General features: G+C 34.5%; 1 protein-coding gene across 1 annotated transcript; it reads right to left on the bottom strand.

Annotated features, from left to right (window-relative positions):
* Nucleotides 1–463: 463 nt before the first annotated feature.
* Nucleotides 464–18,400, bottom strand: LOC138330385 (deubiquitinating protein VCPIP1-like). The gene is made up of 18 exons (XM_069277970.1): nucleotides 18,281–18,400; nucleotides 15,978–16,894; nucleotides 15,468–15,596; nucleotides 14,820–14,950; nucleotides 14,362–14,473; nucleotides 13,542–13,641; nucleotides 13,213–13,322; nucleotides 12,545–12,632; nucleotides 11,922–12,065; nucleotides 11,507–11,640; nucleotides 10,413–10,588; nucleotides 9,515–9,652; nucleotides 8,860–8,979; nucleotides 8,284–8,518; nucleotides 7,690–7,809; nucleotides 7,169–7,359; nucleotides 6,207–6,728; nucleotides 464–5,570 (listed from the first exon to the last, which is right to left on the bottom strand). Exons 2-18 carry the CDS (start codon nucleotides 16,840–16,842, stop codon nucleotides 5,016–5,018), a joined length of 3,870 nt encoding a protein of 1,289 aa, XP_069134071.1. The 5' UTR covers nucleotides 16,843–16,894; nucleotides 18,281–18,400; the 3' UTR covers nucleotides 464–5,015.
* Between the last annotated feature and the right edge of the window lie 68 nt (nucleotides 18,401–18,468).

The following is an 18,468-nucleotide window of genomic DNA, read 5'->3' as shown; positions in this document are numbered from 1 at the left end:
ACTTCTCAATTACCAAACATTCAGAAGTCCATTGAAGATTTCTTTTATACATTTGTGAAAATGACCCTTTTTATCTAGCTAGTTTTGTTCAATGATCTTACAATGTAGAAGAGGTCAAGGTCATGTGTCCCAGCCTACCAAGCTGCTTGAAATCATGACACGTGATGTCTGTGACCTGAAATCATGACCGTGACGTATGTGGCCTGAAATCACAACCCGTGGCATTTGTATATTGCAAGTTGCAACAATACGTGATGCCGGTGAAGGTGCATAAAACTAACAGGGACTTGTAATGTGAACTATAGGGAGGGTGCCTGACTACATATAGTATATGATATATCCTCGTACACAGCAAACCCTTCCCTTCTACATTACAAGTCCCTGTGTATATACTGCAAACAAACAGAATAGGTATATAGACATATAGGTCATGATTGCAGTAAAAAATAGATCAGACACAAAATTTGATGCATTTACAATTTAATCATGAAATCAGAAACAGAAAATTGCAAAGAATAGCAGCGTGTGTACATTATGTATAATTTATGCTAAATATCACTTACTGTGGCTCAGGCACTACAAAAATGGATATCATTTAATGCCAAGTGACAGTTACCATGACAACCAAGTTAGTACACATATCTTTAATGTCATTTTTCACAACTTTACAAGAAAGTTTTCCTCTAGAAATATTTAAAAATAAATCATTGTTATTTTTATTTTACCTAAAATCGTTTTATTACAACTTGAAAACAGTCACTTGCACATTAACACATTCTCCCTGAAATTTCACAATGAACTGTTCTAGTTTTAAATTAGAAGAGTTCTAATGCATCTTCAGGGGTGAATGAGTTTAAATAAAATCAAATGATGGTCATAGCACTCTAAGCCTAGCTGTGTTAGACATAACAGGATTTCTGATAATAATTGATTGATGGATTTTTTTCTATAAATAATTTTTTTCCTGTCATTTTAATCAGAGTTTATGGTTTTTTTTCACTTCTACTAATTATAAGTTGACATGTGTATCATCAATTTAAAGTAATAGCCAACTTATGATTACATCCTGCTCAAGCATTATTTTAACCAGTTGAAGGAATATTTAAGTTAATTTACAACATCCTCAACATTTATAGTATAAAAATTAATAATGTATCTAAATACCCCTCATGTAAGACCAAGGCAACTAAATGACATTTGCTATTTTAGAAAATAGGATTATCATATTTGTCACATCTCAAAACAAGCAACAATCGTAAATACTCAAAATATTCATATATTTGATCAAACTCACAAATCATAAATACTCAATTTTTCATCATTCTTACAAATCATAAATACCGTATTTTGTGACATATTTGAATGTTTTGAAACTTAAAAAAATCATTTACCCCTAAAGACAAATTTGAGCTCTGCCAATTCAAGGGCTAGGAGAGTTCATTATGCATTTTCAGGGGTGAAAGAGTTTATCAATTGGTCATCCTTCAAAATCTCTAAATGGCATTTTATCATAATCAGATAATATTTTAATAGGACTAATTCACGTACCACGTGATGCCTATTAACGTTTGTGTAAGACTATTATCTCCGGTAGTGATGGAACATAACTATTCGTAATTTTCTTGCTGAAATGACGTTAGCATGGAATATCATCTTTTGACGTTATTCCATCACCAATAGAAACAACAGTACCACACAAACGTTATCAGATATCACATTGTACATGAATTAGTCCCTTTTTGACCAATCTGATGAGTCAATTTAGTTTCAATGGTAACGATAACTGAAACATGCTATTTTTAATATTTAAAAATATCAAACAACCAAACTTGACAAGTCTTGTTATTGACAATCTCACAAAATCTGTAGAGTTACCTGGTTACCATAGCAACCAAACAAAAAGAAGAAAAAACATTTTCTTCAACATTTACACATGACACCATCAAAATCAGCTAATAAGATAAGAGGAGTTGTCAGACGAATTTGCAGACGACAGATAAGAGGAGTCGTCAGACGAATTTGCAGATGACAGACATATTGATAGAAGTAGAGACAATGATTCCAGTATACTTTCCATATCTTTAGATACCAAGGATGATTTTTTTTTATTTAAAGATAATCAATGCAGTTATGCTAGTTCTAAAGGCTGTATACATTTCTAAAGATGATTTCCATTCCAGTTTCTTGATAAATATTGAATAATGCACCATACTGTGTGTAGTGACAAATTGGTTTATCAGGAATGAAAAAAAGAGCCTAAAACTCTCACCCATTTCTAATTATACAGATTGAAGGTACAATTCATATGACTGTAGATCTTGTCCAATTTTCTAAGAAAATATTTCAAGTTTTACAAAAGAAAAAAATTTAATACTGTTATAATATATACTGTTGCCTACACCGATTTTTTTTCTGAATATGATTTTTCCTTTCTGTATAGATACAATTCAATTTAAATGTACAAAAGGGATACATGAGCATGTAAATCACCGATGGATATTCTGAATTTGTATATTAGAGTTTTCTGCCCTTGTGGGTAGGTATTGACGTCTGGTGTTTGTGAGCGTAATGTCTTAATTTTCAGAAAAAACAATGAGAGTTTCGCCCAAAAAGTAGTTTAGTCACAATTCATACCTACCCATAAGGGAGATAATTTTGTAACTATTCATACCTTCCTATAAGGGAGATAACTCTCTAATGAGGTTATGTCACTTCTTTTTAAAAATTAAGCCATCACACCAACCTTTCTTTCCACAAAGAATTTTCCTCCCCCTCATACTTACAGGCACAGGGACCTGGCACACATTTTGTAACCAACAGTATTTATACATATATATTGTATTACCAGTATACTTTAATATATGATATATAAATAATGCAATCTAATTAAAATTTGATGTTCATTATCTACTCCGTACACTCCGTATGAACGTTCATACGGAGTGTACGGAGTAGATAATGAACATCAAATTTTAATTAGATTGATAAATAATGTTGGTTTGAAATTCGCACAGATCCCTGTGCTTACAGGTGTAGTATTGGTTTATCTCATGAAATACACTTGTGTCATCTGAAGCTGTATTAAATGGCTAACCATGCTAAAAAAACAAAAATGGCCATCATCCCGGTAAAATTTTATTGTCATTTCATTGAAAAGGATATAAACAGCAAGATCTGCATTTAAAATGTAATGCAATTTCTTAGTATGAAGAATATATTTTCAGTCAAAATTTTCTGAATTTAATTATACTACAGAATTTTCAAATTGACAGGATACCTTGATGGGAAAATCACAAAGAGATAAACATCATATCATTTCAATATATATAAGGAATAAGAATTAAATCCCTATCATCTATATTCATATGTGGAAGTGTCTTTTACCATTACACAGTAGCATATTTGACCTTGAAACGAGGTCAAAGCTAGCACATGTAACCTGTGACCTTGAAACAAGGTCAAAGTACATGTAACCTGTGATCTTGCAATGAGGTCAGAGTTAGTACATGTTACCTGTGACCTTCAAACGAGGTCAAATCTAGTACAAGGAGCCTGTGATCTTGAAATGGGATCAAAGCTAATATGTGTAACCTGTGACCTTCAAATGAGGTCAAAGCTAGTACATGTAACTTGTGACCTTCAAACAAGGTCTAAGCTAATATGCGTAATCTGTGACCTTGAAATGAGGTCAAAGCTAGTACATGTAACCTGTGACCTTGAAATGAGGTCAAAGCTAGCACATGTAACCTGTGACCTTCAAATGAGATCAAACCTAGCACATTTAACATGTGAACTCCAAATGAGGTCAAAGATAGTACATGTAACCTTTGACATTGAATTGACGTCAGAGAAAGTATGTGTAACCTATATGAAATAAACATACAGGATATAAATTGATGACAAATATAATGACATTGTGACTTATTGAGATGAAGCTAATATTTTAATTTCCTTTCCATTCTGTAAGTATACCTTTCTGTTGTGTTACAGAGGGGGGCGTCATCCAGATGATATTTTGGTTAAAGTAGACTAGGCTTTTATAATATATAGTTTGAAGGATATATTTTGTAACACTATTACTGTGAAATGGATGAACATCTATTTGAGCATTTTTATAGATTATAACCCTTCACCATAATTATAAATTACCTGGGTATGATGTTGACTGAATTACAACTTTACCAAGAGATTTCGGTTTTGTAGAAGCTTGAAACATACCATATTTTACAGAGTAAAAGTTGCAACTTTTCCCTCTGAAAATCAGGAATGCGACCTATACACCAGTGCGACTTATACAGAATGCAGATGTGCAAAATGACAAGGTACCAAATTACATCTCAATATGGCAAAAATAAATTAATATTAAGTTAATCTTTTATAATCTTATGCAAACAATTAAAATTTGAATATAAGCCTATATATAGTGTCATACAGCAACAAAATAAACAGAAATAAATAATCCTAATAGTGAAAGTATTTGTAGTCATTTAAGTTTTGATTTTTTAAAATCAATACAATAATTCAGATCAACCATTTTTGAACGTCAATCGAGTTCTAAAAATAAAGTGTGAAATTTTTTATCAATGAGGGGCCTAAACATCATTTTTTTAAAAGAGTTTTTGAAAATCTCTGAAGCAATTTCTTTGACTGTACCAGGCAGAAAAAAATAAAAACAACAAAATGGATACTCCTGTAATATCAATTAACTATTTCACCCCTATGTAACTTTAGTAGATTCTACCATGCATTGATCTGGACAAGTCCATTATGATTTACAGTGGTGATAGGGTTAAACATGAAAATATTGTCGTAACTTCCATTAGAGTCAACCTTAAGTCATAACCAATCTAGGCCGTCTTCATAAAAGTTTAACATTCTACTTGCATTTATAAATACATTCCTGTTTTCTAACATTTTAATTAAGTTATAAATATGATCACTTTATAAGATATATCATTAAGATATATCTGCGTTGTCTATACATAATGTCAACATTTTCAAACTTGGACTGTTCCTCACTCTCCAATATTTTCTGTTTTTGTTGAACTGTCCATACTTTCTTCAGAGTCTGTCTTGATATTTACCTTTTCTTCCATTTCCCCACAAGCTTTAGAACTGTCACTGGTACGATCGTACACGATTTCACAAGATTTTGGTGGTTTGTTTTCGGAAATTTCTGACATTTCAACAGAGTCATCAGCCTCTACATTAGGAGCTATTTGTGTATTACTTGTAGCCTCTAAATCTCTGGACTGTGGGATATTATCGCTCTCCTCAATGGGATTTTTACGTTCACTTTCTGTTTGTATTTTTTCATCCATACTTTCATTTCTACTTTCACTTTCTGTTTGTATTTTTTCATCCATACTTTCACTATCTAAATCATGTTGAATCTGTCCTTGACTTGTGCCTACAACATCAGCCATTGGTTGAGTAGGTTTCACAGTCGACAAACCAACTTTGGTTGTGTTGTCAGTCTGTACAGAGGGATGATTTAATCCTGTTTCTGAAGTCGTATTTCCACTGGAGGCAGAATAATGCTTCCTTTCCTCCTCATCAAGGCGTTCCATCTATAAAGCAAATTGTTACATTTAATTCTGGCAATGCAAATGGCATAAGGATTCACTAGATGAAAAAAAATCCATTTTTACATATTTCAGAGTTACCTCCCTTGCTAGTAGGTATCCCATGGTGACGGCATTATTTTGTAAGTAAAACTCACGTTCTTTTCTCTTAAAATTACGACGTTACCCTTGCAAACAAAAGACATCACCATGGGATACCTTTTCGCAAGGGAGGTAACTCTGCAAAATGCAAAAACAGAATAGTACATTTCAGAGGTTGTCATCAAACTGAAATTGCCTTGGAATTCCTAAAGGTCAGGCTATTAAACTTCAGTAATGCTTGTATTTACTTTTTAAGTATTTATTTAACATTCAAATTTCTTCCAAATATAGCACACCAAAACAAGTTTAGAATACATGCACAAAGTACATATCCATAATGTATCGAGTAAGATTTCAAAAGTTTCAACTTTGGGAAAACAATACAGTAAACATGTTTATAAAAAACATCATTTTTACAATGAATTTATGGTTATAATGCAGTAAATTTCATTCCCCGCTGTGGATAACGAACTATGCTTATATCAAAGTGATTTGGTTGGTCCCCAGAGGTTTGTTATAACCATGTTTGCTGTAAAATACCTCTTGATCGATCTCTTTCATCGACTTTTCCATACTGTCTGTAATTTCCTTGAAGAACATGGCACTTTGACTATTACTCTCAGTAACATTAGAATCCAGCACACTGTAGCCTGGTCCCAATCTCTGGTACTTTCTTTCATCATCACTAGAGTTACTCTCCTTTGTGGAGCTCTCTGTTATCATATCTTCTGGTATGGAAGCTTCATGCTTGCTGGGATTACACATTGTCTGCATGTTTCTTACAGTATTGTGATGGTTGCCATGGTGATGGTGGGTGGGCATATCAAGCATGTTGCCAGGCATTCGCTCAATGTTTATGGCTTGTAAGGAATGGCCTTCACCAGAGAAAGCGGACTGGGTTTTTTTGTCATGCTTTATGGCTCCACTGCTACCAAATCTGATTTTTTCCTCCTGTTCTTTCAGCTGTGCCATTTTTCTGTCGATGCCGGGTTCCACCTGAAAGTGACCATAAGGCTCCATACACAGCTCCAGTCTACCTTCTTTGGCATTGAAGCGGAAAACCTGTGCAAAGACAAAACCAAGCAATGATTGATTGAGAACTTCAATTTAAGACAAAACCAAGCAATGATTGCTTGAGAACTTCAATTTAAAGCTTGCCTCTGCATTTTACTAATAAGAAATGAACTATATAGAATTTGCTCTAATCAGTTTCCTAAAGTTCTCAAAATCCTGCTTTTCTCACTTAAAATTAACATTGTACAGACCTAAAATCACATCTATGTCATCAATTATCAAATTATCAAAAATGAAATTTTCAAAATTAATTTCAATCGTTATACAGCACTAAAACCTTAACTAGAGCCCACAATGACACCATCACTGATACCCAAGGAAAACCTCGCGTGATTCCATTTACACCCAGGAGAAAATTGACATGAAAAAGGGTTTGTTTGCAGTGTACATAACAACAAATGGAACAAAAAGGAGACAAATGTTTGTACCTTTCCTGGAATCGAAGGAAGCTGGCAGTGTTTACCATCTACAAGTCCAAGGTCACGCTCCACTTGTTTGTAAAAAAGACCCCCCACAGAGAACAGGTGTGGCATGCTCTGAACCTGAGTCCAAAGGTCTTTCCCGGCGATGGTGGCCATGATGGCAAGGGAGGCAATGCTGGCATCTAAAGTGTCGTTAGCTGTGGAATAAAACACAAGTCAGTGACAGATAGACCACAGACGGAAGGTGATTTGAAAAGCTTTTCATAATAACACAGAGTTATAAGTTGGTAAAGTTGGTTACGAAGGAAATTCGTCTTTACCTTGCTGGCAAGATAAGTGAATTGATCAAAGGTTATTTCGTTGTTACCGTACACTCTGGTTTCCTCCCACTCTAAGACCAATTGACTGCTAAATTCTGGGCCATTCCAAAGTTATTTGTATAATAAATGTGTGATTTATTACCGATCAATCTCAAATCAATTATATAGTAATGCCCACAGCAAACCTGATTTTTAAAATATATTTACCATCTTGTGCGTCCTTCAGACTCTGTAACAGTGAGTCAGCTGACGCCGGGTGTGTGTCCTCATCAAAGTGACTCCAACTCATTCGAGGGGTGCTCAGAGCAGGCGATGGCGATACAGCACCTAATGATAAACAATTAATTTCCAACTGAGCAGGCGACGACAGTGTTTATATTATATTTACCATCGTTAAAATTCATTTCTAACTATGTTATAATATCTTATCAGCTTTTTGAACTAAAACTTGATGAACAATTTTGTAGAAATAATTGTTATGCATATTATAAGTTAAAACTTAGGGGTATCAAACTTCAACGTAAAATTGGTTTTAAATCCTTTAATTTAAAAGTCAATGAAACTAATGAGAAAATTTTAAGATAATTCAGTATTCAAGTTCAATTAGGTTTGAATTTGATATAAAGTTAGGTTGAGACCCAAAAATTTCTTTGAATTTTACAAAGTCATCAAGAGCCAATTATGACAGTGGAGGGGTGAATCTTTTCTCGTGAGGAAACTTTCATTGAGGAAAAAAATGGCTTCTGCATGACACTTGTATGTTCTGAAAAAGTAAAATCTTATACAATGGTGAACACTTACTAAATGATTTTGACCTCCCGCCAACCGATGAAGGATCTGGTAATACTTCCACGGAAATCTTGTCTCCGTGTTGGATATTTAAGAGTTTATCTGAATCTGCTTCAGCAGGAGGCTTGAGTTCCTTTGGTGGAAATCCGATTCTAATTTTCTGTCGACTAGGCGGGACATTGACAGATGACTGGATCCTTTGTTGTAGCCCATCAAAGGTCAAATCCTCGGTCAAGGTCAGCATGACCTTCATAGTAAAACAAACATATATTGAGTATTTCAACATCAGGTGCTAGGAAATTCAAAACTGTATTCCACTTAATATCATGCTGGTTAATGTCAATTTCTGTTTTCAAACATCATAGTTTGTCAGATAAAGAGATATAAAGCGTTTTAGGGCAGAAGTAAGTGATATCATCAGTTGTAACAATACAAAGAATGTATATAAAGAAAAGAAATTATTGTACATCAAGAAAATGTGATATTAAGCAGAATGTGATATTAACCAATTTGACATTAAAAGGCTTCCACTGTATTTGGAAAACCTACAAAAATGCATTTAATTTTGTGAAGAAGACAAAAGCCTACCTGTTGGCCGTCAGATGTAACAAGGCGAATCTTCTTCTGACTGGGTTTTACTGCTGGTGTTGTTTCCATAGCGACATGAGAAGGGCTGTCTGTTTTCTTGGTGGTGACTTCAGACTTTGACTATTACAAACAAAAAAGATTAATATAATTCATCAACAAGAATTCTTACATCTTGTGTTTCATCTCATATATTTGGTTTATATTTCTAAGTTAATTTTGTAATGTGACAAAAGTAATGAACATCATCATTACTCACACATTATAGTTATATGTGAATCCAATAGCTTTTATAAACATTTTCCAATTTGTCATTTAACCATCCATTAATCACATAAAATCCCCACCTACCAAGCAGTAACAAACCACTAAAACTCCTAATCCCCCCCACACACCCCCACCACCGCAACCACTCAAAACCATAACCTACATTCTAGACTTTTTTTACTTTCTTTTTTTTACAAATTTCCTAATTTTTTATGAATAATTAATACTAGCAAGTTTTCTTTCAAAATATTTTTTGTTAAAAAAACATAGCAAATATTTCCAGCTATAATGACATAGGGAATCATTCCATCAGTAAACTATACTATTCTCTTTTCCGACTAGACTAAATTTTTTGTAGACAAGACTGGGTTTTTTTTCGGACTAGACTGACCTTTTTCGGACTAGACTTTGAGGCCATGACCTCCTTGGTCCTCCTCTGCTGCTGTTTCGGAGCCTGACTCTCCACCTGTTTACGGACTGTTTTCTCCGACTCACTCTTAGTCAGTTCCTCCTTATGCAGGGTTTGTTGCTAATGTCAAATACAAATAGCTATATTTTTAATTTGCACATAACATTTTGTAAAGGCCATAATTATGCAATGTTGACCAAAATAGCAGTTGTTCTTCACCACATGTACATTATATATTTATAAGAACTAGAACACTGACACGTCAGAAAGGGCCCCGCTATGTGTCTGACGTGCTTAAGTGGAAAAGTAGTATTTTGACAACGAATTCTTCCGTGTTAGCTATATGTTGCTAATAAATAATTAATGTCAACATTAATTGGGAAACCGATGATGGTACATTATTATAATTCTTTGGAAAAAGTCTTCCAAGTATTTAACTTGAATCCTGATTCAAGAGCATACAGTTTTTCATTACAAATTTTATAGTCATCAATATTACAAATCAGCGGATATTATAGTCAAATCAATATTCAGTATCGCTCATCTGCTTATTTTATTAATGCCACGGGTGCTTTGTTTCAGAGAAAAATCATTTATCATATATGCAAATAGTCAAATAGACCCCTTTGACACCTGCCTCTTATGCCCTCTTTGTATCAGGCCAACCATTTGTATAATATTGAATTCCCTCCCCCACAAATCATAGGGATGCAACCAATGTAATATGAGTGCTATACCAAACTTTAAGTTTCAGTGAAGAAGTCATTTATAAGGAAATAGCCAAATTGACCCTTTTGGCTCTGTCCCTCATGCCACTCCTCCGGACCAGGTGAGCTAATAATCTAAGATGACCTCTACATGACCTTGAAATGACCTTTACCTTATAACCTGTCAGTATAATTTTGGAAGCGGTGTCTGACGACCATAGAGGATCGTCGGCCATGTCCACCTCCTGTGATCCCACGTCGTCTTCCTTCTGACTCAGGTCCCGACTAGCTGTGTTGTGTAAAATGGTGTCAACGACTTGCTGGACGAGACGCTCACTACCAAATTCACCTGTATACATACATTTTATTATATTTAGAATGTTCAATCAATAATGCTGATAAATAAATGTAAATGAATTAATAAATGAATCCCCATCCTATAAGAATATCAATGCAACATACAAAATACAAAATATGAACTGGGTTTTCTAGGAAAAAGATAACTCTTTCTCTTTCCCCAGACAGGGATATCCATAGTTTTACTGGTGTGAGATTTTTCTATCTCACCCTAGGGTAAAGACAAGCTACACAAGATCTTTGCACGTGCTCAAAAATTGTATGATGTCACGACAACAGTATCATGATGTCGCCGTAATAGTATCATAATGACATCACAAAATGGTACAAAAGGTAAGAGAAAAAGAATCATTCACCCTCTTTGGGGTGAGACAGGAGATCCCAACCCTCGGGATAAGATTATATGAGGGGGGAAGTCTGGAGAGCTCAAAACGAACTCGTGTACATCATTGTTATGTTGATGATGTCATCAATTTTAGGCATAACAACATTCCATTGATAATTCACAATGAAAAAGCTGGAATGCAACAGGAAATATCATATTTTTTTACTATGTATGGGATAAAAAAAAAAGAATCAAACATGGGTCTGTCAAGTGAACAGGGATATCTCAACCTCGTGAAAGATTTTGGTTGTCAACCCTTGACAAGCCCTGGGTTGACATGCGTAAATCTTTCACGATGGTTGAGATATCACTGTCCACTTGGTTTGAGATATCCCTGTCCACTTAGTTAGAGATATCCCTGTTCACTCGGTTTGAGATATCCCTGTCCACTTGACAGACCCATGTAAGATTCTATTAATCACAAGGAGAAGACAACTCTGTCTTACACAAGTGAGGTGCAAAACAGCTCATACATATGATATACACTTTAAAGCCTATTGTTAATCACTACCTGATAAAACTTACCTGGGAAATGTTTCTGGACTAATTTCTGTGCTACTTGAAACACGTTACTGTTCATCGTGGGGTCAGTCTCGTACTGAAACCAGGCGACCTTCTCCTCCACTACTTTACCGCTCCACTGAAGCGTGACTGGAAATCTAGCACAGAAACATTGTTATATCAACAAAGTATCATTATTCCAATTTATCTGTTTATTGTATTGATTGTTGTGTTGAACACATGAATATATTTCTACCATTGAAATTCTCTGAATTATAACCCAGATTTTTCCCCCTGGAAATTGGCATGCAGCTTGAGTATAATTTTTTTTTTTTTTGGTAACGATACTGTGCATAACGCCTACCTGCCTACTTGATAGTGGAGCTAACACACAACCAGTTTTTCACTTTAAGATTAACGGAAGCTTATCAATACGTACATCTCAGGAATGTTGTCATACTCGTAGCCGTCCCAGTAGTGTTTGAAGCCACAGGCACACCTGCCACAGGTCGACTGTGTCGTGGTACGGTCACCATTGTAGTATTTTACAGTCCCGTCAGGTTTGACTAGACGCACACTGTCACTGAAATCAAACAAAAAAAATATTTACTTGTGTGTAATACATATCATCATGTCCAATGGTTTGTCTGTGGGACTTATCTTGTGAACAAAACTGTGGGGAAAAAAGACAGAAATTTTTCCAGTCATGATATTTAGGAATTTAACTGTAAAACTTGAAAGTTTTGAAAATTTGGAGGTCAGAATATTACCATTACATAAACAATGGGACTAATTCATATACCAATAAAATTTTATTACACCAAAATATGTACATTTACAATAGTCATTACAAAATTTCCGGGTTTAACGGCGGAGGGCAAAAGAGTGACGAATCATCCTTTACAATCATGAAAATTGTTTTGTCAAATCAAGGTCTACACATATTAATTGTTAAAGCCTTAAAAACTACATATTTCAAGAGGGCTTTCCTGCTAGGTGCAAACATTATCCTTATTGGCTTCTCATAATAGAAATGACCAAATTAGGATGATATATACAAACCCTTGGCAAAATGAACATGTCTTCAGCTTTGATGAGTTCTTATCAGGAACCAGCACATCTTTTTCTTTGTTGTACATGCATGTCACTCCTGTGTGAGAAATATAAGGTCAAGTCTTCTCAATATAATGTCTTTGGCAACCAATGCAAATACAACCTGGCATTTCTGAACAGTGAAACAGAACACAGCCTCATTCTGAACAGTGAAACAGAACATAGCCTCATTCTGAACAGTAAATCTGCTAGAACACAGCCTCATTATGAACAGTAAAACAGAACACAGCCTCATTCTGAACAGTGAAACAAAACACATATGTGCAGCCTCATTCTAAACAGTGAAACAAAACATATGTGCAGCCTCATTCGGAACAGTGAAACAGAAAACAGTCTCATTCTGAACAGTGACACAGAACACAGCCTCATTCTGAACAGTGACACAGAACACAGCCTCATTCTGAACAATAAAGCAGAATACAGCCTCATTCTGAACAGTACATCAGCACACAATCTAGACAGCCAACCAAATAAAATCAAACAACCAATCAAGACTTATTTTAGGCAAACAAGTGAGACAAATTGGTTTTAATCTGCATATTTTGAGTGACTGATTTACTGTACCAAATTTAACTTGTTTTGTCTCCAACTAAGAACTAACTTATCAAATCGCTCACCTTGATAGGGAAAGACATATTTCTTGTCTGTAAGGAGAGTCTTGTGTGTCTTCACTGCCAGATTGTACAGGCTCCCTCCTCTCCTAAACCACTCAGGGGGGAGATGGTACCTACAAAGGCAAATATAACAATATAACAAAAAGGGCTCACCAAGGGGGAGATGGTACCTACAAACCATTGTTAATGAAATTATTTGAAATTGAGAACAATATGCACATAATAAGTAATCATACTCTTATATCATAATTATGTGTGCACTTTTCATGTCTTGTTAATTATAATAACTAAAATGTAAGGGTCTATATATAGTCATACAAGTATATACATACTTTATCAGGGCCTCACATGTAAGGCACCGGTACAGGACCTGCTCCTCAATAGCTGTTTTTGTTGTTTTTATGACCTCTTCAAGTTTCACCCCAACAATACCTACAAAAAAATTTACCCGGTACAGTCTGTGCATCATCAACAATTCTCATGTTGTTACAGTATTATTTCAAATTATTGTATGCTGCTTTTGAAATCAGCACTGAGTTCTCTAATAGTACATCTTTCAATAGTAAAAGAATTAAATCCAGTAAGTGTCCCTATCTTTATATTAAATGCCCCTCCCTCTTTTTGAGGCTTCCATTTCCATAACACTGACTTAAACTATTAAAACAGGGAAGATTTCTCTATTTGATTTCTTTTGTAAATTGATTAATGGCTAATACTCTGTGCAATAATTTTGTGAAATATCGTTATAAGCCCAAATTTGGTCCAATTCAGCGCCATCCAGGGTGATTATTGGGTCAAATTCGAATATGGTACTTTTATTTTACTAACTGAAAGAAAATGGAGTATCTAAATGTGACAATTATTCATGATATTCAGAGAAGTACTGCATAAATGTTAAATTTTGTGGGTGTAAAATTTCGCGATTCACTGTTTAAAACTTATTTGCGATTTAAGTAGAACTTATTTGCGGAATTATTTTTGCGAATTACCTTTATAAACTTTGAAAAAAATATTCATCTAACAGGTAAAATGTATGACAACGATTTTGATCCATATTGTGAGGTTTGGAATTTCTCAATTTGAATGAATCTGCATTTAGCAAAATTAAAACTCCCGCAAATATTGGCAACTATAGAGTAAACCAAGGTTTACCTGACGATTTGTACAAGAACTGATGGACATCAGCGACAAGTTGAGGTGGGACTCCATTCTTTTCTATAAACACTTCATCCATGGCTGACACGAGTTGGCGGATGTATTTGTCCTGTGTGAAACACAAAAAACATCTTTAACTTACTACAAAAATCTACGATTATTCTTTAACTTAAGTTTAAACTTGCTCAAAGAACATAGAAACATGTTCATGACATACTGAAAGTGTTTTAACAATTTCGACTAATAAAAACAGGTTGAGAAAATCTCTAAATTATTACAAATTTTATTTTTGTTAGAATTACGTTTCTTTTACTGTTATAAACTTTCCTACACTTATAAGCCAGAAGTTTCATTCAGAAAATATTTTTCTTAAACCTCACTTTAACTAAGATGAGTTGTCCACATACAGAAAGTATTGCATTCTACAAAGAATTTTTTTGCCTTATCAATATTACCGATAAACACTTGTTGCCTCCAATTTTGCAAAGTCCTGATTGGTCAAACTCAATGTACTTTTCAATTAATTCGGAAGGAACACCCCAAGCTCGTTGGATCATGGATCGAGGCAAATTAGGTAACTTTCTTCCTGAGATTGTCAACAACAAAAAACGAACACATTTATGTTATTTTCTTGATACTGTCAGTCATAAACAATATGAAGCAAAGTCTGTTTTAATGAAAATAATATCAGAAATACAATTGCATATTTTAAAGCTACCTATTTTAGATGTTTTAATCATAATTTCGCTACTTTTTCATCAAAACACAAATTTGCTGCTCCAAATTCTTCGAGCTATGACATTAATGAAGGTATTATTTCATATGTGCTAATTTAGCATTGAACTGATAGGGTATTTCCAGTGCATCATTATTTGACTTATTATCATCAATTTTGAGCTGAATGTTTCTTATAATTCAAGATAACAGCTTATGAATTTATGATCATTAAATTATGATACCGAGCAATTATATTATTACATTTAAAACATTGGGTATCATTCATAAGATTTTTTCCTGAAGTGATGAAATCTTGCATTTTATTCCTTCTAAAAGAATGTAAAAGTTTTCTGAAGTGACTAGTACTAGTACGTAGGTACTCTTACCTTTGATTCCTACAAGGGGAATGTAATGGTTTCGTCCTGGGCTGCTCCAGGCGATACATAGTGGTTTGTTCAATGTGCCATCTCGACTCCTGCAAGCTTCAGGTTCAACAAGGGCGGGAAGGAAAACACCTGCAAAAAGTTGAGAAAGAACATCTTTCAGAGATCTAGAGTCAACGGATTTCTAGAAATATTCTTCATAATTTTGATAGAAAAATTATTTTTGTCTACTGAATTAATTCTGTTAAAAAAGTCTTCACGCATTAGATTATTGATTAAATGTTATGATTAATTTTTCAGACACTGAAGAAGTTCACATATTGATTAACAGAACTCAACTAAGAGTCTCAAAAATTTTGAGAACCATTTATATTTCTTTGTACTAGACTCATCAAAATTTGAAATTTAGTCTTCAGGATTCGTCTTAATATCCTACATAAATTGCTGAAGCCGAAAATATGTCTTTTTAAAATACATATATTGTATTTGCATGTGTATATTTGTAAAACCTACCTGAATAGTCTCCAGAACTTTGCATGCCAAGATAAGAATCCAGAAGAATTACAGGTCTGTGTAAAACATTAGCTAGACCAAACACATGAATGTTTCTCAGGCCAAGAGGTTCTCCGTCACTCGGAATGAAATTTGGGTCACATTCTCCAATGATCGAATCCCATTCATCAACATCGATGAATTCTTTAAAATGTTCCTTGTAAGTTGACAGGTTTGTCTTGAAATGATCACTTAAATTCAGTCTGAGAGCATGCCAGAATAACTCCCTGCCTACCAGTGCTCTAGAAACAGCATGCACAAGGCAATGTCCGTCTCCGTCAGCGTGAATCGGGATGAGACGTTCCTGATTATCGTTATAGAGTCTAATTTCCTTTAGAATGTCGGCCAGGTATCTCCCACTTCCCGATCTATCCCTCCCATATCCAATCACCTCTAAATTCTCTTCTTCAATAAGAAACGCTCGATCACTCAAAATCTTTCCACAATTGAAAATGTCTTGCTGTGAAAGTTCTCTCAAAAGTTTCGCCTTTCCAGATCTCTTGTCCATTCCATATTGAGAGAGAATGGGAGAGATGGACTTACAGACGTAATTTGACAAGCCCAGAACTTTAACGTCATCTGTCCCTTTCTTTGGCTTTACGTTTCCAAGAAGGATATTTTTCAGAATGTTGTGCAAAGCTACGCTCGGGTTGGTGACTTCAGCGATATTTTGAAGCGTCGTCTGCTCATGTCTTTTACCACAGCCTGTGCATTCGACGCTTTTATCATAGGCAGGGAAAAACAACTTTGCCTGACAGAGTTCATCTGGGCACGATCCACACAGAACTTTATACTCGTCACTCCTCTGTCTCGACAAGCCCTGCATAGTGTCGTCTCTTCAGTCCATTTACATCTTACAGGAATAACTTCTTCAATGTCTGTAAATAAACGTAACATTTATATATCGATGATTTCTTAAATATCTGTAAATAATCATAACGTTTATATATACATCAAGAACTTCTTCTAAAAAAAAAAGAGCAAGGTAGGATTCACATGATGTTTGTTTTTGATAAGTGCGTGTGGTATCCATGACATCATCATATCTTTGATGTCATTGTTGTTACAGCATCATATTAAAAAAAGTAAAATATAAATGCTTGCCAGTGATTTTCTTACTCAATAATTTCAGGGGCTTGTACAATATGAATTGGGAAAACATTACGTTTCACTTTTCTTGAAACATATATATTTGAGAGAGTTTTTATAGAATCTGGGGAAACATATGCATTAAATTGGCAAAACAGCAAAATTTGTTTAGGGGAAAGGGCCTTTATTTGGCCCCAAATGTACCTAAAAAAATCTTCACTTTAAAAGTGAAAGTATAAGTAGGAAGCTTACTGTATTTCTAAAAACTCTGACTGGTTTTGCCCTTGGCAAGATTAAATCTTTTCGTAAGGCCAAATGTAATCTTAACTTTATATAGATGTAGATGATGTACACACAAATGCATGTAGCTGCAAGACATTTACAGGTGAAAATCATATGTAGCCTTGGGTACTGTACTGCACTGCCCATTAGCACTATTACCTGTAAGGAGGTTTTGGTGTCAATCACCTACATTGTATCTGGGTGTAGTGCACTATCAGTTTACCTGTAGTTTAAATGCAGTGCACTACTAGTTAAAATAAAGTGTACCAGCCAGGTACTTCTAGTTCAAAAGGTATAAAGGTTAGCTTATACTCAATTGTATGTCTAGAGGTTCAATATGCTGACCTCACCATATATTTACCAGTGATTTGTACATGTAGATTTAAATAAATGTTTACATCACAATTATTAATTATAAACATTTATACAAAAACTAAATTAATAGTAATCTGTACAAAAATGTAACTTTAAACTTGAGTCATAATTTAAGGCTTAGTCGAAACTGCAACAATGTTTCGATTATCAGCGCGAGTCAGGAGTGCATGTTTTCTCAAACTGGACCTACCCAAAAATGTAGATCATCTTATGTCATCAGTTTTTGGAATACAAATGATTGGCTAGTTCAATAATTGATATATCAATATGCTAAGTTGTCTTATTGTACTCTACTCTTGTGTCAAAGTATATCATTTGTTTGCCTTGTTAACATTATTGACTTATACGCCTGACTACATCCTTTATCTGCCATTTCGTGTTTATCAGAACGTCAAAATCATGAATAAAAATGTAAACAAAGTTTTGGTCCATCAAATGCGTCAATACCGATTCACATATTTTCACCATAAACATTTTGTGAATTAAGTTAAAAGAAAGTTATCATTTGGACCACAAACCTTCATGTGACAATCGATTGATAAGCTATGTCATTACAAATAAAATCGAGGAATCCCAAAACGAAGTTTTGTTTCGATTTCATTTACAACCGGAAGTGTAATAATTCGGACCGACGTGAATTAATCAGTTTTTTTCAATTGGACGTTATGATTGTAAAAGGTAAAAAAGTCTTCCAAAAATCTCGAAA

This window comes from Argopecten irradians, chromosome 8 (genome assembly GCF_041381155.1).
Source record: "Argopecten irradians isolate NY chromosome 8, Ai_NY, whole genome shotgun sequence".
NCBI lineage: Eukaryota > Metazoa > Mollusca > Bivalvia > Pectinida > Pectinidae > Argopecten > Argopecten irradians.
Note: the sequence above shows the minus strand (reverse complement) of the source record. Positions and strands in the feature narration are given on the sequence as shown.